This window comes from Carassius carassius, chromosome 42, assembly GCF_963082965.1.
Source record: "Carassius carassius chromosome 42, fCarCar2.1, whole genome shotgun sequence".
Classification (NCBI taxonomy): Eukaryota; Metazoa; Chordata; class Actinopteri; order Cypriniformes; family Cyprinidae; genus Carassius; species Carassius carassius.
This window is the reverse complement of record NC_081796.1, coordinates 17,287,959-17,314,137: the sequence shown is the minus strand read 5'-3', so window position 1 is coordinate 17,314,137 and position 26,179 is coordinate 17,287,959. Positions and strand designations below refer to the sequence as shown.

The window sequence follows — 26,179 nt, the reverse complement described above, 5'->3', positions numbered from 1 at the left end:
GTGTTTCTCTGTCCTTTGTCGGTTCATTGTCAAATGTTGCCAATGTTAATCAATGTGAGAGCTGTTCGTAAGTTAGTCTGTTGAGAGTCTTGTCAAAGTAGTTGTTTGATCCTGTTTCAGTCTTAGTCTAGTTTGTAAAGTGTTAGTAGTTTCGTCATCTTTCGTCTGTCTAACCCTTGTTTTGCCCCCTCGTGGGTTTTGTTTTTCCTGTTTTTTGTTTAATAAACTGTGTTGCTGTGACTACTGTCTGCTTTTGGGTTCATCCTCCTCCATCCACGTGACAACATATTTGTTTTGGACTGTTTTTGCTAATAAATGGTGCTTGATCTATGCATATTTCACTCGTGATCATCAGATAAAACAAAATTTTCTCTGGCAATGTTACTAGTGAGGCTAAATATTAGTTAAACATCTTAAAGATGAATTGGTTTCTTACAAACACAGTTTTTCTCTTCACGAGATGTTAATTAATGTACTAGATTCATGTTGATTCATTGTGATGTTTTTATCAGCTGTTTGGACTCTTATTCTGATGGCACCCATTCACTGCAGAGTATCCATTAGTGAACAAGTGATGTAACACTAAATTTCTCTAAATCTGTTCCGATGAAGAAACAAACTCATCTACATCTTGGATGGCCTGAAAGTAAGATAATTTTTAGTGAACTTTAATTTTTAAGTGCAGGTATTACATTAAAAGTGTCAGCTGCTTAATAAACCTGCTGCCATCAGTGTCAATAAAGTAAATCAAACAACAAAAGAAAAGGAGAAAATATCTTTATAAAAGTTATGCTCTTGACTGAATAACTTGTATGTATTTAATACTTGTATGAAATACTTGTATTTATTTTTACATTTAATTATTCAATATAATTTCAATTCAATTTCAATTATTTCTTACTCCATGTTAAATCAATTTAATGCACCTGAAAAAGGTATTTAATTTGTACGCTTGCTCTGTCGTATATTTCCCATTGTTTGCAATTTGGTCCTTTGTTCTTTTTTTAATAGCAAAAATAAAATAACAAAAATAACTATTTATATTGATGTAAAATGTAAGTGAAAGTGAAATAAGATTCTGGTCATATTGCCCACTCCTAGCATGCATCAAGGGATGCTCCAAAATGCATGCATGCATAACAGAAATAACAGTCCTTCTGGTGTGGGTGTTAGTTGGTAAGCCAGGGGTTAGACTGTGACGCTTGCATGGCTTGTGCATGAGGTGGAGGGTGGCTGACATGCCTGCTGGTGTAAGTGAACGATCTCACCTGCGCTCTGGGATAAAGCCCATCAGGATTAGATACAGGTGAAGTTGCAGAGCTGACAGAAAGAGGATTAGCCTCCCTGGTCACTGTGCCTGTAAGAGGCTTTCATTCCTCATTCACCCTTTTCCATCGCTATAGCGACCCAAGCTGCAAGCGCGCCCCCGTTCCCCTTGGGGTCCACCAGGACCTGTGGGTCACCTTGGCAACGGGAACAACATGTCACGCCGAGGACACAAGAAGTCTAGGAGGAGCTCTGTAGGTAATGGCTTTCCAAACGTCTGGTGGAGCGGCCACATGTGAGCATGTGGGAACTAGGGATGGGCTGATCAAATATTGATACTTTTGATTTTGATGCCACATTGAGAGGAGTGATCCACATAAAATAGATCCTCAGTGGTTTATTTAATACCAATGCTTTTATTATTTAATTTGTGTGAAGTTGAAGTGAAAAGTAATGTGATGTGTAGTCAAGTATGGTGATCCATACTCAGAATTTATGCTCTGCATTTAACCCATCCGTGTGCACACACACACACACAGTGGTGAACACACACGGAGCAGTGGGCAGCCAATGCTGTTGTGCCAGAGGAGTAGTTGGGGGTCCGGTGCCCTGCTCAAGGGTCTCACCTCAGTCATAGTATTGAGGGTTTAGTATTTTATAATAAAGTGGTGAAAGGGTTATAACTCTAATTAAATAAATGAATTTCAAAATTTAATGAATAAATTGACTTTTGTAGTTAAATCTATCACACAAACATTAAACAATGTACAACCAATGACATGTTTAATAGAACTAATTAAAAAAAAAGGAAATGTGTAAATTGCGATGTCCACATGTGAACAGCTTTTTCTTACGGTGAACTTTGACCTTGGAAATACTTTTACACAACTATTTATATTTTCTAAATACAATTTTTAACATTGAGAATACCCCCCCCCCCAAAAAAAAACATTATATGTACCTGTACATGTATTATTAATGACTTATTTATATGTTATATGTTACAGCGAAACCATAATAAATAAACAAATAAATACATGTCAAAAGTTGCAGTTTAATAATTTTTTATAAACATAAATATAGGCCTCTTACATAGAGTTTCTTGACTATTTTAATTCTTTTTCATGACTGAAAAGTCAAGAGACAGATTTGTCACAACATTTTGAAAATGACCCTGAACAAACAGACAGGAATGCTTGCTAGTCACTGTTAATTTTCTATGGCAGGGGTCACCAAACTCACTCCTGGAGGGCTGGTGTTGAGGCATGTTGGAGCTAAACTCTACAGGACACCGGCCCTCCAGGACTGAGTTTTGAGACCACTGTTCTTTGGTATAGGACTTTTAGCACTTTTAGACAACCATGGTATAGGAATGAATTTTTTTCCTCAGAAATCACAAAAGCTTTATATTTTTTAAAGGTATCAGTACCGATAGGTATGTAATTCTGTGAATATTTGCATTAGAATTTAATAAATAACTGGTATTTAATAAATAGACTGTAGCTGTATGAAATTTGTAAATTAAGAAACTCCTTGATCTTGTAATATTTTCTGTCTTTGGATTTTGTTGGGTTATCTATATTAGCCTGTTCAGTGTCCTCTTGAACCAGTTCCAGTGCCATTGTGTTGGGGTAGCAGAAAATTCTAGACAACAGGGGAATTTGACACTCATTTGAACAGCATGACCATAGTCTGACTAATCAGAGTAGTATAATACAGACAGAGAGATGTGCAGTGATATTGCATGGAATAAGAGAGGCCCGCTGAATGAATGCATGCAGTATAAGAGAATACGGAGGGTAAAGTGAGCATGGTTACAAAGGCATAGGGATGAATAATGCAAACAGGGCTATTCATAATTCAAAAGCATGCTGCTTTTTAGTGGTGAAAAGCTGGCGGATGCCCAAATGACCACACTCACCTCACACTGTGCATGGGGTCAAACTCAGTGATGGGTTCAGACATTACTAATCATAAGCACTTATGTTGTTTTTTTTAACACACTTTTAATCATAAATAATAAAATAATACTTATAATTAATAATAAAATGTTTTACAAAAAATGTCTTATATTTTTTCTGTTTATATTTAATATATATTTATATTGCATATTTATAATACACTTTATATGTGTACTAGTGTATATATTAGTGGTTGTTTAATGGTAAAAGCAGTGAAAAACTAAACCTAAAACAGTTTCTTGTTTGTTAAACAGTGGTTTACAAATTGTGGCTCTGTCTGTCAATAAATTATATTATTACAATTCTCTTCAGGATAAAAAGATCTACAGTATCTCAGTTAATGCTGTAAACTAAATGGAGCCCTATTTCTTGCACTTTACTGTAATATTAAAGTTAAAAATTAAAGTCTTTAGAAATTTGCTAGAAATTCTCTGCCCCTTTGCAACCCTAACTACATGTAAGGCAGTTTTTACATTAATCTTTAAACCTACAATTATGTTTCTACCCCAATTCATTGTTGCATACAATGACAGTACATATTATTTATATTATAAACATGTGTACCTAACCAGAACTTCCGTACCAAAAAAACATATGTATACCATTACACCTTTTATAAGTATATATAATTTTTATTTTTATTTTTTGTTACAAAGATGCAGTATGCTTATGTTTTAGGGTGTAAGGATATATAATTTCATTTTTTGAATCAAATTTTCAACCATGTTTTTGAGTTGTGCCACACCTTTCTTTATTAATTGTTCAAATTTGGGTGTGATTTTATATGCTGAACACACAAAAACAGAACAATTAGCGATTCTTTCTTGGTCTTTATTTGAGGGCAAAAGTCAGTGGAGCACATGTTGGGCAACTTGTGAATTTAGTGCTTGTTAATAATCTTAACCAGAGCCTGTGTGTCCATTATAAAAGGTTTGTCACGTGTCTGTCCAGTCAATGTACTGCACATAATTTACAGTATTTATTTGTGGGCAACTGAAGCTGAATCAGTGGATCTGAATCTGACACTGAATAAAATTTAAGCCGTTTCTCGTGGACATGGTATTGAGTGAATGGTAAATTGGGATTGGAAGAATAAGTAGTAAAAAGAGAAAATGAAGGTGTGAGGAAGAGAGTGACCATTTAAAGCTGGACATGAGATTCACACTGAAAAGTGGTTCATACTGTATGTGATTCTTTGGCCTAGTCCAGAGTACGTCCTACTGAGGAACTCTATGGGGCACGTTGCTTTGTATGTTTATTTAGTGAGGCAGGTCTGAACACATGACAGATGTTTACAGCAGTGGTTCTCAGTGGGTCGCAAGTCTGTTTTTACAGGAGGCTAAATATAATCCTAAATGAAAATAAGCCATATAATCCTATAAAAGTTAGGATACTAAAAAGAAAATGCTTATTAAAAATTTGTAGTAAACAGTTTCCTGTTAATTTTGAATGCGACAGGCTGTGCGTCAAACTATTTTAGAGTAAAATCTTATCTTATTAATAATAACACAATATTTAGCCCAGTGTCATGTTAAAGTCTTCATATTGTTGGATCTGTGCTTTAAAATGTATTTATGGATTTCAGTGTTTGATTTTAAGGTTATTGATGTTTAATTTTGTATAAACACTACTTGATGTCCAATGTAAAATCTGGGTCCTTAAAGCAGAACCATTTGAGAGCCACTTATTAGCTCGTTGTTGTTGCTATTAAATCTGAAGATGCCCAGTGTCACCTTGAAAGACACATTAGCCATAATTTATGACTCCATAAAAACACATGCCAGTGTCTTCAGCACTGTAACATATGTCACCATATTATAAGTTAACGCAATTCTCAGTTAGTGGCAGGTTATCAGTGGCTGTAACAGGGCTGATGAGTCGTGAGACGTGCAGATCCATGTGCAAGCTTTTATTACACAGAGACGTGGTCGTAACAGGCATGGGTCAAACATTGGCACACAGATATATAGAGGGCAAGACAAAGAATATCCCTAGGGCAAGCGTGGGTCTTCGATGAGCGAACAATATCTAGAGGGCTAAGCAAGAGGGGGTAATCCAGTATCCAGAGCAAAAGCGTCAAAACACGGCAAGGCAAGAAAAAGACTGAACTATGAAAACTAGAAACAGAGACAAGACTATGAAAACAAGGAACTGAAACAAGACTATGGAAACTAGACACTAACACGGAAAGGCTTACGTATTGCAGCCATAGCTAGAGGAGTGATATGTGCAGAACAATACTCGGCAGTGTATGAAAAAAAAGTCCAATGCTAATAAAGCGTGTCTGATGATTGTGCGGTGTGTGTGTGTGTGAGATTGTTCTTAGGTGCATTGTGTGATTGTTATCAATTGTTAGCCCCCCCCCCTCTTAAACAATCTAGAAGGGCAGTGGAGTGGGGGCGGAACAGGGGGAGGGATGGAGAGCCAAGTCCATGTGGAAGTGGAGTGGCCGGGGACCGAGGCAGAGCCAGCAGAGCAGGAAGCCCGGGTGGAGCTGATGGAACAGGGGTCTACCAGGCCAGAGCCGACAGAACAGGGGCCCACCAGGCCGGAGCATAAGGAACTGGATCCCGCCAGGGAGGAGCTGATGGAACTGGAGTCCACCAGGCCAGGGCAGGCTGAACTGGAGCCTACCAGGGCAGAGAACCACCACAGCCAAGCAGATGGGACAGAAGCCCACCAGAGCGGATCAGAAGACGACCACTGCAGAGCAGGAACCCACCAGGGTGGAACAGATGGGACAGAAGCCCACCAGGGCGGAGCAGATGGGCCGGGACCCATGGCAGAGACTGGGGCCTAGAGGAAGCAGAGATAGACAACACAGGCAGTGCATTCATGGCCTTAGGGACAGAAGCAGGGAACACAGCCTCCATAGCCATGACAGGACAGGACGAGAGTTCATGGACGGCCTCCATAGCCATGACAGGACATTCAGGGGTTCACAGGTATGTACCACTGACACCTCTGGAGGTTCTGCAGCGAATGCTGCCACCTCTGAAAGTTCTACAGCGGTACCCATAGAAAACAGGGGGAGTTCATTAATAGTTCCTTCGACTGTGATATAATAGGTTGAAAGTGAGTTGCCTGGTGCCACCACCACGCAAGGAGCTGAAGTGAGTGCCACCACCTCGGAAAGTTCTGCAGCATGTGCCGCCACCTCTGGAGAATCTGCAGCGGACGTCATCGTCTCTGGGGACACAGCAGCAAGTGCCAATACCTCAGAATGTTCTGCAGCATCAGCTGCCACCTCTGGAGAAATCCTAGTGGACACCACCACCTCTAGAGTTTCAGTAGTGGTGTACGCAGCCCAAACGCATTATAAGCGATCCCCATCATTCTCAAATATAGTTCTCCAGTGATCGTGGACCCTGTCTAAGGGCTAACAAAATTCTTGCAGTGTCCATACCTGGAACAATGTTCCTCCGAAAAGCCGCTGGATCCTTGTGTGGCAGAGTATTCTGTAACAGGGCTGACGAGTCCTGAGACGAGTCCTGATCCACGTGCAAGTTTTTTTTATACAAAGACGTGTTCGTTACAGGCATGGGTAAACACTGGCAAACAGGTACATTGAGGGCAAGACACAAAATATTCCTAGGGAAATCGTGGGTCTTCGATGAGCGAACAATATCCAGAGGGCTAAGCAAGAGGGGTAATCCGGTATCCAGAGCAAAAGGGTCAAAACACGGCAAGGCAAGGAAAAGACTTAACTATGAAAACTAGAAACATGGACAAGACTACGAAAACAAGGAACTGAAACAAGACTATGAAAACTAGAAACTAACACAGAAAGGCTTACATATCGCAGAACAATACTCGGCAGTGTGTGAGAAGAAGTCCAATGCCTGTGCGGTGTTTGTGATTGTTCTCAGGTGCATGGTGTGATTGTTATCAGGTGAACTTGTGATTGGTGCAATGGATCATGGGAAATGTAGTCCAGGGTGTACTGTGTAGTGTGGTGAATTAATGGCAGTTCAAAGAACGGATCATGACAGTGGCCAAGCTGGCCTTTGACACTGAAGAGATGAGTGCTGGCAATATTTACTCCCTGGTCCTCATCGTAACTATGATCATGCTGTTACTTGGAAGAGAACTATGCAAAATGCAGTGTCAGAAAGCAGGTTTAGATCGAATGGAGATAAAGCCCTTATCATGATCAGGTCTGCAAGTTTCAGCTGATTCATTTGGTTTGTGGTTTTGCAGGAATGACTTGCAGATATGGTGCAAGAGACAGCCTGTTTGACCCAGTATAGTGTGTGTGTGTGTGTGTTAGCTTTAAAACAATTTAAATGTGTTTGCTGTAACATACAGTGAAAGAGGGAAGTACAGAAGATGGAATATATATATATATATATATATATATATATATATATATATATATATATAAGCTGTACATTTGACTTCCTTCATACCTTTAATGCGAGTAAAACACAAATTTTTACATTTTCAAAAGGTAATACTTTTCGACTTTGCTCGAACAACTTTTCCTATAAAAGATCTGTGACACGGATTAATATATTTAATAATGTGTTTTTCAATGGCATATTCTTTAACCTTTACATTTGTTCCCCTATCCACAATTGCTTGCATATATGGCAACTATCTAATGCAAATCAATACAATAATCATTTAATTATGCATAGTGAGGATCACAAAATTAAACTTAAAAAAAAACTTTACTAATTATTTTGTAGACCTCAAAAGCTGCAAAAACTTTATGGTATTTTAGCACAAAATCTGTTTTATAATAATGCAATATGTGGGCGAGTGCATGTTAATTCATTAATCCCACAATATTCAGATCAGTGGTCAATACTTTTCAATGTCATATTCGTTTACCATTAATTGTTCCCCCATCCACATTTGTCTTGGCATAAAATTGCCCGTCTGACCTACAAACACCAACTTTTTGAGAAACATACATGCAGCCTCAGGTAGATTTTCCATTACAGTACCAAGGAGGAGCAAATGTACAAGAAGCGACTCCTTGCCGGTCAGTGAGCACGTCTAGTGCGTTTCGATGCATAATTGTGGAGACGGACATCTGTGGCCCCCAGCAGTGCCTGCGCCTTTAAATGTAAGGCTTTTGTGTTGTCTGACTACGGGGAACGCTGTGGTTAGACGCGGACTGTGGGGCGCGCGTAATCTGGAGGGAAACCATCTTCTGTTGCTGGAAAGACACGACGAAGTGGAGTCTTATTAAAACAGATTGCCCGAAGCGGCCCAAATGACACGGTGGGAAAGGGTTTGGGCTTGGGCTTGTCTGTTAGAAAGGCTGACTGGAATGGGAGAAGTGACGCCTGTAGTCCATCTCTCTACGCCCGCTTTCGATCATGCAGCAGCTGGGTAAACTCTCCTGTCACATACAGACCGAGCTGTTATTTACCGAGCGTACATTATTTATTACGTGCGGAAAATAATTATCTGGCGGTCGTCTGTGATGCGGCAACATTTGAGAGGGAATCGTAGTAAGCGGTTGTGTCTCAAAACACCCCACGCGACGCATAGAAGCTATACGTCATCGATTGCAGAACGTTCGCCTCACAGACCAATCAACTGTAAGCTCGAGACTACTAAATAAATAACTGAATATGATGAGTATGAATATGATAAGAAATAAAAATATATTTTTTGTATATAAAATAAGTATATTTATGTATTTATTTATTCGTTATTATAATCCATGGATAGGTCGTCACGACTAGATTGTGATGTAACGTTAGTTTAAAGGAATTACATTTGTATGATCCTCTGAAGCGCGTTAGAGACAAAAGCCGTCGATGCGACGCCACGGACGCTTTCAAGTGTATTGATTAGAATGATAGAGATTTATTATTGACGCGTCGTGAGTCCATGCATTAATGTTGGAATTTGGCGCGGCTGATGCCTAAAATGCTGTCTAGGTAGCAAGCTCAATATGTTTTTTTTAGACACAGCCATTGCCTCATTGCTTTTCGTTTCAGCGCATCGTGAATACACAGGTGTTTCCACAGAATAATGCAGCTTTTGCAAAGGTAAACAAATGCACAAGGTTTCCTACAAAGGTGTTTGCTGCGCCATTGTGCTCCCATCAGCACATTCTATACAGGGGGTCCAGTGGGCGTCGCGCGTATGCTGTATTGGTGACGGAGCTTTTGCTCGCGGATGATGATGAGGAGGAGGATGATGATGATGAGGAGGAGGAGGATGGTGGTGGTAATGAAAGGGACGGGGAGGGCGGTGCACGGAGGGAAACGTCATTGACATCAGGGGCGGCTTGCATCAGCACACAGTAGTGGTGTTAGTTGCCAGCGCACTGAACTGTAAACCACATCTCTAAGTCTCTTCTTCCTCCTGTGTTCTTCCACTCACGCTAGCCTCGCCTCTCTCCCATCACTCTAACTGTGCAGGACCCGCGTGTTCAGCCTCCGGCTACCGCAAGGCAGAGGATGAGATGTCCGGAACCACATCCCAGGCAGACCCGATAGATGCCACAGCTCGGATCGTGCTGCTCAACCGAGCCCAGACCACCAAATTTTGCGACAACCATGTCAGGTGAGTTCATTCAGGTCTTTATTGTACGCAGCAGGAAAATGTTACAGTGCAGTTTGAATTATTCGAGCTTGTTTTAATGTATTCTTTGTTTAAAGGGTGAACATGATCAGGTCTCACGGTTAGTAATATGAGTGTGGTCTCTCTGAGGCTTTAAAGTAGCAATTTTAAAACCATGTTAAAGATGCTGCAAACAGTTGTATCTTTGTTGCAGTGGTCTATGGTGGTCTTCTGAAATGAGAATTTAAAAAAAATCTTTGTTGTGTTCAAGTCTTAATTAAATGCAAAGGAAAATGCATATGGATAAGCATTTAACTTGCACTGTCAGCAAGAAATCTACTGTAATAATTAGTTTACACTTAATTTATTTACACTATGTCCAAAAGTTTGGGGTCTGTAAGATGTTTAAATGTTTATGAAAACAGCTCTCTGTTTACCAAGGCTGCATTTATTTGATCAAATATACAGTAAGAACGGTAATACTATTGTGAAATAATATTACAGTTTAAAATGGCTCTTTTCTGTTTTAATATATTTTAAAATGTCATTTGTTCCTGTGATGGTAAAGCTGAAATTTGTCACACTATCCTTCAGAAATCATTGTAATATGATGATATTACTATAGTAATATTTCAAATTGTTAAAAATGGTTATGCTGCTTAGTATTTTTGTTCAAACCTTGATATAGTTTGTTTTTCAGTGACCCCAAATTTTAGAAAAATAATTCCTCTGTTTACATGAATATTTTTATTTATTTGCTAATTTAAGTTGCTTTAAGGTCTCATCAAGATTGTCTGTATGCACATTTTTGCATTGCTTCAATCATAACTTAAAAATAATGCACTGACAAGTGTTTGTATACCTTTATTTATAAAAGTTACACAAAATGTAAAACTGCTTCTCAGTAAATAATGTGAGTGAATGGATGGTGGCTGGGGATCTTATTAACTCCTAATGCTATGAGATTGGTTGTAAAAATGCTTTAATCAAGATTTTCCCTTAGGAAATTTACATGCTAATGTAATAGAACATTGAATGCAACATCCAAATGGCATCCATTAAGTGAAGTACTCCACCAGAGATTTCCTGTGAGTACACCGAGGTCATGTTCCAGGCCGTGCTCGGCTAGAGCTCATCTGCAGTTCCAGAACAAAAAGTCTTTTGCTCTTCAAAGTGCCCAAGTCCTTCAAAACCTTTGAGTGCTTTTTTTATCTCTTGAATGGTCCGATTGATTCGTTTCATATGCAGTGAAATTCTCCTTGATGACAAATTTGCACTTTTGAAAAATTATGAATATGATCAATAGTTGTATATAGCAAAAGCAGATCACTTTCATTTTAGTACCATAATATGGAAACTCATACAAAAATCTGCCTCTCAGTACCAAAACACTCACCCACACACACTTCATCGATCTGCCAGTTTATTCTAAAGATTTGATTCTGCTCTAAAAGCCTCTATTTTGGTTCCTGTAACAAAATGAAGGAGGGCCTAGAAATCCATAGCTGTTTTGTCATTGGCTAATTTCAGACCAGACGGATCTCTGACCTTTTCAGCTCATCAGCTTTTCAGCATATAATACCTGTGTGGCAGTTTTCATAATAATTGTTCAGATCACTTTCTTATTCCTTGATCTTCATGTTTTATTTACCAATTGGTTTCTGCTTCCCATTGCATTGGGATCAATTGGTCAGCTGTCAGTCACAAAGTAACCAGACCAACAAATCCAGAAGTGCAATCATCCATATCAGTCTTTTAGGGTAACCCCAGGTATTACACATCATGGTAACGGCAGTGTGGGATACTGTTTGTGTGATTGGACTGCTGAATGTTAATGAAGGCGATCATATGAATGGCCTCAGCCACTCTTTGATGTCAATGATAGTCTACTCTACTTCCAGGTCAGCTACCGAGCTGCTGTTTGAGGCCATAGTATAGGTTACATGGGTGTGTTAGGCTGTGAACTCATTACCGATGAGCCCAAGAAGGGTGTCGTGTTTACAAAAAAGACTGAACTCTCACAAGTACACATACTGTAGCATAGAAACATTCTTACACTCTTAAAAATAAATGTTCTTTATTAGCATATATGCTTCCATGAATAACCTTTGACATCAATAGAACTGTTCCATTGCCCAAAAGGTTCTTTTATAGTGGGAAAAGGTTCACATTTAGAAAAAAATGGGTCTTTGAAGAATTGTTCACTGAAAGGTTATTTAGGGAACCCAAGATGGTTCTTCTATGGCATCGCTGTAAAACCCACCTTTTTAAGAGTGTACAATTTGATTCACAGTGTACAAAATGTGCCTCCAGATGCAGATATAAACACACACCCAAACAAACAGATACTGACTCATGTTTAGTTTTAGATGGACAACCTTGGGACGGAGGCAAATTTGTAGTCCTAGATGTTATTTTTAGTGATTCTTAAAAGCTGTAAGACATTTACTGCTGCAATCAGCTATTCAAGAGCTACTTAGGAGTTCAATCAATACCAATAATTGACAGACACGGCGAGAAACATCCATCCTTACCGCCCAGACACTTATTTTGGGATTGTTTATCCGAATTTAATGCAGTGGGCAGTGAAGTGCCGGGCATTCATGAAAGCAGGTAGATGTTGAAGAACACTTACGAATGCTTTTTTGGAGTGGGGCTAAATCTAAATTAATGCTGTTATGGCCCTGGCTGTATATATAGATGTTTAAAAATAGTTTGAAGCTGATGGATTGCTTTTAATTATGGTCAATTTTCCCTTTCCCCTCTCTAGCACTGCTAAATACGGGATCCTTACCTTCCTTCCGCGGTTCCTGTATGAACAGATCAGGCGAGCGGCTAATGCTTTCTTTCTCTTCATCGCTCTCATGCAGGTATGACACTTGGCACACTGCCTGAATGCATCTGCTTTGATTTGAGGACCTCGAAGTACAACATGTATTGCTTGTGGTGATTTCTTTCAAAGGGGATCTCCGAGGAGCTATGCTGCTTATGCCATGACATGTCCATTTGTGTATTATATACATTTTTGGAAGTGGTCCACTATTTCACTCTCATCCACTATGAGCCACTATGTACTCTCAGTAATGGCCGATATGTGATCCAACTTGTTAGGCCGGTATTGCATGAAAAAAAGTGAGCAAAAAAAGCTAAAAGGTTTCTTCACTCCGTCATCCTATTTACTCATTACAGTGCTTTGCAAGGCAGCATTGTATTGATATTCCTCAAAAAACCTGTCTAAGTGGTTTGTTCTGTACCGGTAAACCTCTACAATGACTTCAACCTTTGTTTTGAAGTCTTAGTGAAGTCACTTAGCATCTATATCCATGCTATATTCCAAATCTCGTGAAGTCAGATTAAGATTCAGTTTTTCCTACCTCAATTTGTTCATTTTAAAGTTGACATTAGACTTTTCTAAAGCATGTTGTTTTACCACCAAAGTGAAGTACCTCATATTATATATATCTGTGTACATTGTCAAATGCAGCAAATCCCTGATGTCTCACCGACGGGTCGCTACACAACGCTGGTGCCCCTTATCTTTATTCTGACAGTGGCTGGGATCAAGGAGATCATTGAGGATTATGTGAGTATTCTTCTGAATTGAACAATGAATTAGCATTAAACTGTCCAGACTATGTTTTGGCAACACTGGATAGGTGCATTGTCTTTGAAATGCAGTTGATATTTCGGTTGAATAATGCTGATGAGATGTCACATGTTGTGTTCTTGCAGAAAAGACATAAAGCAGACAATACGGTGAACAAGAAAAAGACAACAGGTTGAGTATTCCTATCATATCTGTATAATAGTGTCAGAAATTAACTAGGACAATTCAGTAAAATTGCCACTAGAAGTAACAAAAATGATCTAGAAAATTTTGAGGGCAAGATGTGCTTTTATCTATTATCTAAGATTTGATATATATGTCAAAAAACTCTATTAGCAGGGGTGCACATAAGTGGTCCGCAGGTCCGCATGCGCGACCAAAATAAAAATTGCATAATATAAATATGTTCTGACAGCGCATTTGCGTACCGACATGGTTGACAGCTGTTAATGCACAATTACCATTTTAGATCACAAACTGTACTATATAAGTTTTATTTTCAACAACAAAAAAAAAGTTATTTACCACAACAAATAAAAATAGTTATTGGCTGGTTGTTATTGTTTAGTATAATATTTAGTATAATTGTTTAGTATAATATGCCCTCATGATGGTGAGAATTGAAGTGAATGTCATGTTATTTATTCATTTATTATATTGTTTATATATTCACAAGTGGAGTTTTTCTGATAATGTCATTATTTTCCAGTTCTGCGTAATGGAGCATGGCAGACCATCATATGGAAGCAGGTAACCCTGTCTTTTTCTCCCTTCCTACATCTTTTTTCTTCTTACTCTACTCCTCTATGTTTCCCTCCTTTCTGTCAATAATGCTTTAATTTCTGTCCTGTAGTTTTTATTTTGGTAACACCTGCCTTTTTCTGTTCGCCTCTTTGATTTTGTACTTCCTGCTGTGTGTTGCTCCTCCTCTCTTTTGTTTCAAGCACTGTGGTCTCTTTCTTAATCTTATTTTCTCCCTCTTCATGCTGTTGCAATGCTGCACCTGCCCACTAGGTGGCAGTGGGAGACATGGTCAAGGTGACCAATGGGCAGCATCTCCCGGCTGACATGGTCATAGTGTCCTCCAGGTCAGCACCACAGTGTGTTTTTGTGTGTGTATCCGTGGGGTTTTTGTCATCCTGTGTTTGAAGTGTAGTGTTTGAGTGACTTATAGCAGTGAGAAATAAAACCCATGTCTTTTTGGGAATGTGTTTCAGGAAAATATATATGTTGTTTATGTTTGTGTGCAGCTGTTTTGTGTTCAAAATCTGCTGCTGTTTTGTCTTCCAGTGAACCTCAGGCGATGTGCTATACTGAAACATCCAACTTAGATGGTGAGACCAACTTAAAGATCCGACAGGTACGTATTACATTTACGTTTTTTGTGATTTGTTTAATGTGTTTTAAGAGTATAACATGCTTGTTGTTTGTGAAATGTGTGTTTCAGGGTCTCCCTCTCACAGCTAGTTTTCAGTCACTGGAGGAGCTGATGGCTTTGTCTGGTCGTCTTGAATGCGAGGGGCCAAATAGACACCTGTATGACTTCACTGGAACACTGCGCCTAGACAATCACAAGTATGTCAACTGGCTGTTAATGAGAATTTGAAATACAACTTGCACACACACACACTACATTCAGTCATCATGTGCTTGTATTACAGCCCAGCTCCCCTTGGGCCGGACCAGGTGCTGTTACGAGGCGCCCAGCTCAGGAACACGCAATGGGTTGTGGGAATTGTAGTTTACACTGGACATGATTCCAAGCTAATGCAGGTAAGTGTGATCTCATAAAAGCTAGATGTGGACCTTTGCTGTTACAGTTAACAAAAAATAGAACTATAAATGTATAGAATAATATACAAAATGTAAAGAAATATTTCCTTGGCTACTTACTGTATTATATGTATTATTAATAATAATTGAAGCTAAGCAAATATAAAAATGACAGAAACTGACTAAAGTTAATAAAACAAACTAAAAAAGCTAATTCAAAATATCAATAAATAGTGTAATAATAGATTACATTTATATTATATAGAATAGTAAAATAACACTGATGTGGACAGTTATTGTGAATACAACAAAATGAGTAAACATAACACTGTCAAAGGTGAAAATACTTGGACTTTTAGTCTGTATTATATAAAGTACTGTATTATTTAACGGAAATGCTGTGAAAATACCATAAAGATAGATATGGTAACCATTCGGGTGGTTTTAATGGTGCAATCATTTGAAATTACTGAGGCTACATTTTTCTAATGCCTTTCACGTTTCATGGAGTCATTATAGATGTAAATAGTAATATGCATCTACATTACCTTTCAAAATGTTATGGTTGGTATGCATGGATGCATGTATTGTTTTATTTTTGAACAGTAGTGTATGTGCAAGTTGTTTTATGAGCATTAATATAATGTTTTCATCATGCAGAATTCCACTAAAGCTCCACTGAAGCGCTCTAATGTGGAGCGTGTGACAAACATGCAGATCCTTGTTCTGTTCGGGATTCTCCTGGTCATGGCGCTGGTCAGCTCCATTGGTGCCGCTATATGGAACAAACAGCACACAGATGAGGCTTGCTGGTACCTTTCCCGTGCAGGTAATACCCACAGTTGCTTTGCCCTTTCAGCTATGGATTTAGAGTATTAATTGTACCTTTCCACTTAATAGCACTTACTAAGACAAAAATAAATGCTTTTGATCGTTTTGCATGTGGTTGTGTATCCAGGTGACATCTCCCTGAACTTCTGGTACAATCTGCTAACCTTCATCATCCTCTATAACAACCTGATTCCCATCAGCCTCCTGGTCACGCTAGAAGTGGTCAGATTCACACAGGCTCTCTTCATCAACTGGGTAAAGTAATAATATATAGCAATTACATTGGTATCAACTGATCACAGTGTCAAACTGTACCAAAACCACAAGCGCAGAACTGGGATTCAGAATGTGTAAGTGTTTTGTTTTTCATGCATGTTTACAGGATACTGAGATGTATTATGCTGAAACAGACACTCCGGCTATGGCCCGAACATCCAATCTGAATGAAGAACTCGGCCAAGTGAGGATAAGCTCCTCCCGTTAACTCTTCCAAATGTTTATTTACCTCGACTCCAATACATCTCATTCACTGTCTTTTTCTTCTTTTAGGTAAAATATCTATTTTCAGATAAGACCGGCACTCTCACCTGCAACATCATGCATTTTAAGAAGTGCACGATAGCTGGAATTACATACGGGTGATTGTAGTGTTCCTTTGATTTCATATATCAATACACTCACGTTATCTTTGCTCTTTGCATCGTTCTGGCTCTATTAGCGTGCATTGATCTGATACTTTTTGTTTATATTGGTGTGAGTGGCCACTGATCTATAATGCTGTCTGCAGGCATTTCCCAGACCTGGACTGCGATCGATCCATGGAGGACTTTAGGTCAGATACCGCTGATTCTATCTCTGTCTTGTACCCTAGTGAATATTATGCAGGTCTAAGAGGATAATGTGCATTATTATTTGATGTTCTCTCATTTCTGTTTTTTTTTTATTTTTTGTAGTCACCTTCCTTCTACAAGTCAGAATTCTACTGAGTTTGATGATCCTGCTCTTATCCAGAACATTGAGAAGAATCATGTAAGAACTTTATAGCTGTTGTTTTCATACATTGGAGATTAAAACACAGTTTCTTGTGAGTTATTAAGTATGTTAATGGTTCAAATCTGCCCTTCTTTCCTTCTCTATAGCCCACATCCCCACAGATTTGTGAGTTTTTGACCATGATGGCTGTTTGTCATACTGTTGTTCCTGAGCGAGAAGATAATCAAATTATCTTTCAGGCTTCCTCACCAGGTACCAAAACCTTCTTTATGGTTTCTAAATTTTTGAAACCGCTTTCACAGTTTGATTTAGTAGTAAACCAGTTAATTGTCACACTGAAAACAATTTTCATATAATAAAAAAATGATATATTGAAAAACACAAAAATAGTTAAAAATTAACAATTTTCACCCATAATTCAACATGAGTTATATGTCATGATGCTGTGATTGCCAAGCAAGGGATAAACCTAAAAAGAATACAATAAAAACATTTTAATTCTTCCATTCCTTTTAATCTTTCAAGTTTAGCTGTGTAATTTTTTGTTTTTGTGTAAAAATGTATATAAAAAATATTAGACAATATTTATTTTAAGTTTGTGTAAAGAAAAGTACTAATATCAATTAATCAATGTAATATGTCATATAAATATTAATATAAATGTACTTATATTTTTATATATACACATACTACTTCTAAAAAGATTGGATTCAGTAAGGATGCATCAAATTAACAATGTTACACAAAACATTTATTTCAATAAATCCTGTCTTTTCATTTTTCTATTCATGAATGTATCCTGGACATCACATTTTCAACAAAAATATTGAGCAGAGCAACTGTTTCAACATTGATGAAATGTTTCTTGAGCACCAGATCAGCATATTAGAATAATTTCTGAAGGATCATGTGACACTGAAGACTGGAGTGATCATGCTGAATATTCAGCTCTGCATCACATGAATAAATGACATTTTAAAATATATGTAAAAATAGAAAAGATTTACAATGTTACCGTGTTTGTTTTATTTCTTTTAGCCTTGGGGACTTTTAACTGATGTTTCCATAATCCTGTGCTTTCAGATGAAGGAGCTCTGGTTAAAGGAGCCAAAAGTTTGGGCTTTGTTTTTACTGCACGAACGCCACATTCAGTCATCATAGAGGCGGTAAGTGTGTGTTTTCTTGCTATTAATAATGAACCAAAACGTTTTGTGTGCTTCCTATTTAATGCATGCATTTCTTATGTCTGTTTCTCAGAGAGGAACAGAGCAGACATATGAGCTTCTTAATGTACTGGAATTTTCCAGGTAGGAACCTGTGAGCTCTTCACACATACTCAATCACAGCATCACAAATACCCTGTATGTTGTGTTTCAATGTCTGTCTTTTTTTGCAGCAATCGCAAAAGGATGTCAGTGATTGTCAGAACACCTACAGGAAAACTTCGACTTTATTGCAAGGGAGCGGTGTGTGTTACATAAACCACATAATTAGCATAGCATTGCTCTCCAAGACTGCATGTATTTGATCAAAACACAGTAAAAATAGTAATATTGTGTAATACTTTAAAAAAAAAAAAAAAAAAAAAATTGTTGTAATAAACCAATTTTAGGTTTGTAAACATTCAGGATGCGTGCGCATCATGGTTGCAGAAAACCCGGGAGCGAATAGCCTTTACGGATAGAGAATTACACGGATACAGTCGATTATATTGATTAGATGTCATTTTCAAAATGTTCATTGCATATTACAAGAGCTTGTCACTCAGCGATACGCACTGTTATTCAATGAAATTGACGTTCGATAGTAGGATAGTCTTACAGATACGAAACAGGGATGGCATTTTTTGTGTGCAGAGACTATCTAGTGGCAGAAAATTAAGTTTTTCAACTGGATTAAAAGAATAATAATAAAAAAAGTTAATTTGATTTTTATATTTCAAGATTCTGACTTTATTCTCGCAGTTCCGAGATAATATCTCACAATTATAATAAGGAAAAACAACTCGTCATTCTCTCATTTCCCCTCAGCTCTTCTGGGGGTTTTTTTTCCTCAGAATTGACAAACTCAACTCAAACTATTTTTGAGTAAATCGGGTTATAAATTGTGAATTTGGATATATAAACTTGCATTTGCGAGGAAAAAAAGTCTGAATTGTGAGATAAAATAAATAAATGTTATGTAAAAATGTTAAAAGTAAGGTTTGTAGGGTTAATACAATACATCATTGAACAGCAAATGAGTAATCATAGCAGTTTTCATCCAAAATATGTCAATTTAAACGTCAGAGTTTAGCTTTAAATGGCGTCTTTGACGACAGTATTCTATAAAAAATTATTTGCATTCCGATCTTGACATCAAAAGGCACAAAAATATCTATTTTTTTCTCTTATTTCATGGATTTTACCCAGTGTTTTTCTGCAACCACTATGCGCGCGCAGCTGCAAGTGACATAACTGTGATGTCTACTCTGAATCGGTCTATATATTATAATTATATGGGACAAGCCATTGTAATATAGTGATGTTGTGTATGTATCACAGGACAATGTGATTTTTGAGCGTCTGAATGAGACGTCACAGTATAAGGACCTGACCGTGGCCCATCTGGAGCAGTTTGCCACAGAAGGTGAAGAGTTTCTCAAGCTTCTCATTGTTTAAAAGGTTAACATTTGATCTTCTCTTTGGTGCAGCTTTGGTTTGTATTTGTTTGCACGTGCAGGGCTGCGGACACTTTGTTTTGCATATGTGGACCTTGAAGAGGGCGCTTATCATGAATGGCTAAAGGAGTACAATCGTGTCAGCACTGTCCTAAAGGACAGGGCGCAGAAACTGGAGGAATGCTACGAACTCATAGAGAAGGTACCTAATATATGCTATATACCAAGAACCAAGTATTATATTTGATCAAGAGTTGGGAGTTATTTATTTCATTAATATTATAATTGAATGAATACATTTTAAAGATATACCATTCATGTTTTTATGTTTGTTATTTATATATCTATTATTATGTATTTTATTTGTGTGTTTGCGTGTGTGTGAATGGAAATACTGTACCTGAACAAAGCCTAAAGGTACACACCAAGAATTATAACTAGAAAGATAATTATATTAATATCCACACTAGTGGACGATAATGTCTGATTATTCTAAGCCAATTTAAATTTCCGAGCTTGTTATTGCAGGATTGATTCTGATCTGATGCTGAGACTAGCATCTTTTGTTCATGGCTGTGCTCCAGATGCAGTGGTTTGACTGGTCAACAGGTGGCATTGTAACACTACATTTTCACAGTCGTGAACTCCGATTGTGCAGAAGGTGGTGCTCTGTTGTTCTCTCATTAACTGCTACAAGCTATAATCTCACTGCCTTCCTATCAGACTGGATGGATAACACAGTACTGCAAAGCTTTGAGTCTGCTGATCAGAGATCTGAGCCTCAGGACACTGACGCTGTTATATGAAGCAGTGAAAATCCAGTTTGTTGGGTTTTGTGTGCTTTTTAGGGCTCTGGCCCAGATTAGTAGTCTGAGGAGGGGTTGGTTTACCACAGCGAGGATAATAACCTGCACCAGTCTGCCAAGAGCCCCATAAAACCAGAGTCAACAACACTACTGTGTTACCTCTGCATACACACACACACACACAATAATACACCAATACTCTTCCACATACACGTACTCTCACACAGAGAAAGAGAAATGAAAAAGAATTGGATGAGACATGGTAAAAGATGGAGAAGAGAAGGTGTGGAAGATGTTCAGGTTTCCTGTATTTACTGAATTTCTGTATGCTTCTGTGTGTGGCTTTATTTACTGTAGTAGTGTTTTTCAGCTATGGTTTGAGGTTTTACAGAGCATGAATGATACTTCAAATTGTACAATGTTAAGGGTATGCTGTTACGTTTTTAAGGAAGCAGACTGGAGAATAAAACAAGTTTAAAAATCACATCAACTTGAAAACTTAAAATAGGCACTCAAATCATATGTAAAGACCAGAATATAATCAAGATTTAAGGGTCAGTAAAGTAACCCCCAGTAAACCATACATTAAAATCATAATGCAAATCATTTTATGAAGTTAGCGAACCGGATGCAGAATTGTAAATAAAGTGATCATTTAAAAATGTAAATGTATTGAAGAATGCAAGAAATGCAATAAAATCTGTAATTTTAGTTTATTTAATGATACATATAATTTAACACTATAAATTAGTCATTAACATTATCATACACACAATATGGTATATTTCCTCAAAAAAACTAACAAAAAACAAACAGTTTTTATAAATTTGGTAAAATTAATACTGTCCAAATGAACTGTATGTGGGGAGGTTACCATTTAGATTTTTATAGTTTAAATTATATATTTTAATTTCAAAAATTCAGGTTCCTCTTTTTTGTTTTTTGTCTCACGCAGAACTTGCTGTTGCTGGGTGCCACTGCAATAGAAGACCGACTGCAAGCAGGAGTCCCGGAAACCATAGCAACACTCATGAAAGCCAACATCAAGATCTGGGTTCTGACCGGAGACAAGCAGGAGACGGCCATCAATATTGGTGTGTGTCATACATGCATATATATATATATTAATACCACAAAGTCATGTCAACAATATAACACCTTCTAACTCATGAAGACATCCATAACTGATAATATAACATAATGTTGCTGTTGTGGACGATCACAGCGGCACCCAGGGTGATGTACACCGTTAATATTCAACATTTATTCCTGTCCAAATATAATGAGTGAGCTAGCACTGCAATATGTATGTTCTGGAAATGTTTTTGTTTTGTTTTGATTTGTTTTTGTGGAATAATTGTTTTTTTTGAAAATGTTATGAAAGTGTTTGAATTCTGAATTTGCAGCAGTCATTACTTCAGACTTCAGTGTCACACAATCCTTCAGAAATCATTCGAATATGCTGATTTGGTACTCCTTTATTATAAATTATTATTGCTGCTGAACCGTTTATTTATTGTTTATTTATTATTTATTGAGGAAAGTGTGATAGATTTTTCATTTTTCATATTGTAATAATAGCTATTGAAAATTCACATTTGACCTCAGATGAATAAATACAATTTAAAAATATACTACAACTGAAAATGGTTATTTTTAACAGTATTACTGTGTTTACTATAGTTTTGGTCAAATAAATGCAGCCTTGGCAAGCATTCATGACTTATTAAAAAAAAAAAATCTTAATTATATTAAACATAATGTATTTTTTACTCTATAGTACATTATATTTTTAAGCTAAAATACTTATTTGTATTTTAATTTCATAGTAAATTACAGGCAGCTGCTTTAAAGTAGGCTGACAAGGAAGTACAATGACACAACACAATACAAAATCAAACAGACACTGACTGTAAACACACAAACAGACTCCTAGATTATTGAAATCTATCGCAGAAGGATAGAGCGATAGGCAGACAGGCGGGTCCTGCAGACAGACAGCTCTAAATAAATTGGGTGAGACTGGAGATGAACCAGTGGACAGAAGACAGGTGTTAGTGGGTAATGACAGATACACAAAGAGGTTAAGTTGTTGTCGGGGCGTGTATGTGTGGCTTTGTGTAACACCTCTACTGTAACTGTTCTCTGTGTCTCAGGTTACTCCTGTAAGCTGGTGTCACATGGCATGTCCCTCATCATCGTCAATGAAGATTCCCTGGATGTGAGTACATATGGTGTTTTTATATGAGTGTGTGTGTGTGTGTGTGTGTGTGTGTTAAGTGCTCTCAGACTCTGTCTCTGGAGGGCGCTGGGTGTGGACAGGTGAGGGAAGTGTGTGTCTTTGTTCTCGTACAGGTGAAGGTAATTAAGGTGTCTGGTGTCATCATTGAGAACATAATGAAAGCGTGATGGATCGTATGGATACACATATGAGTAGAACACACACTCATATATGATATGACATAAAAGCACATGAGAAAAAGCTGAAAAGCACACACAGGTGTTTTTTTCAGTTAGAGGAATGTTTCTGTTCTCTAGGATGATTTTAAAGAAAAAATGCTTTAACAAATACTCATCATTCCAGTTTTAAAGGGTGAATTATAATAGCTATCCGTTTTATTGCGTCTCTTTGATAATGTTTTCCTTATTTTTCATCTACTCTCGACTTCGTCAACTTCTCTGTTTTTCTCACACACACGAGGTTAATTAATTTCTGGCAAAAAAGTCATGATAGAGAGCTCGTAAAGTCGCAGATCTCCGAGAAAACTTTTGTCAGTAATGTTCTGCATCGTATTTTCATTGTCCTTATGTTCACCAAGGCTGCATTTGTTTGATCAAAAATAGAGTAAAACAAGCAAACATTTTATGTTAAAATAATACTGCAAAATGCTATTACATTAAAAAATTGTGCTACTTATTTAATGGCAGCTGCTGTGATGAATTGACCAATCAGCATCCAGAAATGGATCTATTTTGTAAGTGTGTATTAACTATTCTTATTTGATCAATAATTACCTGCCATGTCGCTTTTTTATTTGTTGATGTTAAAAAAAAGAGGTTGCAATGTACGGCAATTAATAAATGATAGTGTTGTATTTGTTTCTGCCTCTAATGGGCCGCCATTTGCAGTAATCAGTATTGAGCTTTTGAAAGTTGTCCAACCACATTATGGGATTGATTGAATGTCCTTTTAATTGTATATTTAATGCAGCTAGTAAAAAAGAATAGTAAAGATTGATATTTGAGGAGATGGGCAGCTTTCGTTTCGGTTAAAATCTCCAAAGGAATTCTTTCTTATCTTAGCTCTTAAAATAACCCACATGAGCCTAATGACACAGCTGTGCGTGTCTGTGTGGAAGATATGGAGTGTGTGAATGAGAGCGAGTGTGTGACAGCTGTCGTTTTGTGTAACGCACAGTTGGGCCAACACATCACACTCCTCCATGTCTTTCGTCTATATAATGCACAAATACGTTCATTGTTGTTGATGGTATGATCGGTCGATTTTCTCTGTCTCTCCTGTCACACAACTCCTCCTTCGTCTGTCAGTGGCTCCCAAATTTACAGGAACAGTGTGTGCAATAGAGTGTGTTCAAGCATAAGTGTGTGTATCGGGTGAGGAGTAACACGATCTCCTTTTGGCGCTCAATCTCGTCAAAACAAATTCTGCCAGCACAGCCTCCTGGGTAAACATGATGGCTTTTGACTCAGACTTGTGACAAGTTCCATCTGTCACTCTGCTGTGACACACACACACACACACACACCCATACACACATGATCCAATTCAGACAGCTGGTGTCCTTGTAACACACATAGAGGCATTCTTACCCAGACATTTTCTTTGCCTCCTTCCTTTGTCGCACAAATTCTTTCCATGGCCCACACATATTTGTTCTTTCTTTCCCAGACACACACACACACACACACACACACACTGCTGTCTGTCTGATCTTTCTGATAGGCTGCGTTCCACATTTGCTGTCACACTGCCTGCATTACATGACTTACACAAACATACTCTCTGTAATCATCATTAATCATACACACACAGTTTGTGTTCCTCTTTTCTGTTCTCTTTGTGTAATACAAAAGACAGCGCATGCACAAGACGGCTGACATGTGATCGAAATCTCTCTGTCACGCACCCTATTTAGGGGCCAGGTAACACACAGGTATCCACATGTTTGTTTGTTTTGTAAGTATGGGGCTTTTTTTGGCATTTAAAGGGGTAGCTCACACTAAAATGAAAATTCGATTAGTATTTTCTCATAGTTTGTTGTCGATCCATCCATACTCGTATGAGGATATTTTGTCTGTGAAATGCAAAAGATGATCATTTTGAAGGTTCATGCAGCTATAGTGACTCCAAAAACAAGTACCATAATTGTAGTTGATACGATTTATATTCCAAGTCAAAAACCAAATTTGTTTTGTTTTTTGGCCTATTTAGACTATGTCGTTTCTATGAACTTTTATGGCAAGAAAGGAACTATTAAGTGAACCATTCCTTGAAAGTTGAAAACATTTATAAGAATATTTATATACTATTTAAAACATTTAATGTCTGTACTTTCACTTTTGATTAATTCAATGCATTCTTGCTGAATGCTTTAAAATATAAACTTTTGAAGAATTGTTTTTCTCTATACTGTATATAATTCTATAATATAAAGTAATTATATAGTAATTCTGTAATATATATATATATATATATATATATTATTATATAAGCCATGACCCTTTCTCTTTCTGTGTGTGTGTGTGTGTGTGTGTGTGTTTGAGAGAAAAGAGAGACCTCATTGCCTTATGCTGTTTATAAACTGCCTTGTTGCTACACTGCCACTGAACAGATAAGGTGACCTGTCATGTCACAGCAGTTGGGCTTAATGTCTCACTCACTTGTGTGTGTGTGTGTGTGTGATTTCTCTATGAATGGAGAATGTGATCTGTGATATGCAACACCAAAGGGGCCTTTCTTACTCTAAATATAAATGTGATAAGATACCTTTCGCAGGAACCTGAGAACACAACAAAGCTGCAGTCTGTGTGTGTGTGTGTCTGTGTGCGACCTTGTACAGTAGTCTTTTCTATAAATGTATGTGTGTTTGTGAGAACATGTACTCTATTCAGTTCCCAGCACAAAGACCTACATAAAATAACATTTATCTTGGATCATGAAATACATTCACTTCTGATATCTGTCAGGGAATGACATAGAAAAATGCACAGCACATCCAAAATAGGGGAAGTCTGGAATTTAAATAAGTCCTTATTAATGGGTAAAACATTAGTTTTCTCTAGAGTGCCTCATCAGGATTTCTAAGGAAGAGGTCTTGAAATTACAGAGTAACATCTGTGCATTACCAGCAGCTGTCCAGTATTCTCTGTCCACTCATCCCTTCCTGTCAATCAAATATCTCTTTAAATCTAATCACCATCCGAAATCATTCAACACACTGGCTGCATCTCACATCCCCGACACTACTTGTTTTACATACTATATAGTGAGGGTTCCCAACCTTTTCTTGTCAGTTGAACCCCTGTGAGTGTGAAAAAACTGATAAAACATCTACTATAATGCAATTAAATATTTGCAATTAATGTTGCTTTTAAAATATATTTGAGTGGTAACCGTTTTTAATATGGTTCAGTTCAGTAACATTTTAAAATTAATTTAGAATCAATAATGAACAATTAACAATACTCACATACTAATTTAACAAAAGTACATATATATTAATTTCAGAAATCT

At 37.5% G+C, this 26,179-nt stretch overlaps 1 protein-coding gene across 8 annotated transcripts in view; it reads left to right on the top strand.

Annotated features, from left to right (window-relative positions):
* LOC132123966 (phospholipid-transporting ATPase IB-like) overlaps nt 1-26,179 on the top strand; it is a 55,779-nt gene that overhangs the window by 4,156 nt on the left and 25,444 nt on the right. For 2 of the 8 annotated variants that reach the window (XM_059534658.1, XM_059534659.1), the window contains 23 exons: nt 9,614-9,758; nt 12,526-12,625; nt 13,240-13,338; nt 13,488-13,533; nt 14,072-14,112; nt 14,377-14,450; nt 14,653-14,722; nt 14,810-14,937; nt 15,024-15,135; nt 15,796-15,964; nt 16,094-16,221; nt 16,349-16,426; nt 16,516-16,604; nt 16,754-16,798; nt 16,920-16,995; nt 17,106-17,211; nt 18,043-18,125; nt 18,217-18,266; nt 18,356-18,425; nt 19,503-19,587; nt 19,681-19,820; nt 21,380-21,518; nt 22,581-22,645. In XM_059534658.1, the coding sequence (XP_059390641.1) occupies nt 9,614-9,758; nt 12,526-12,625; nt 13,240-13,338; nt 13,488-13,533; nt 14,072-14,112; nt 14,377-14,450; nt 14,653-14,722; nt 14,810-14,937; nt 15,024-15,135; nt 15,796-15,964; nt 16,094-16,221; nt 16,349-16,426; nt 16,516-16,604; nt 16,754-16,798; nt 16,920-16,995; nt 17,106-17,211; nt 18,043-18,125; nt 18,217-18,266; nt 18,356-18,425; nt 19,503-19,587; nt 19,681-19,820; nt 21,380-21,518; nt 22,581-22,645 (2,138 nt within the window). Of the gene's footprint in view, nt 1-1,391; nt 1,525-8,278; nt 8,302-8,331; nt 8,571-8,650; nt 8,783-9,613; nt 9,759-12,525; nt 12,626-13,239; nt 13,339-13,487; nt 13,534-14,071; nt 14,113-14,376; nt 14,451-14,652; nt 14,723-14,809; nt 14,938-15,023; nt 15,136-15,795; nt 15,965-16,093; nt 16,222-16,348; nt 16,427-16,515; nt 16,605-16,753; nt 16,799-16,919; nt 16,996-17,105; nt 17,212-18,042; nt 18,126-18,216; nt 18,267-18,355; nt 18,426-19,502; nt 19,588-19,680; nt 19,821-21,379; nt 21,519-22,580; nt 22,646-26,179 lie in introns of those variants that run through there. The other 6 variants (XM_059534660.1, XM_059534664.1, XM_059534661.1 and 3 more) reach the window with 6 other exon arrangements.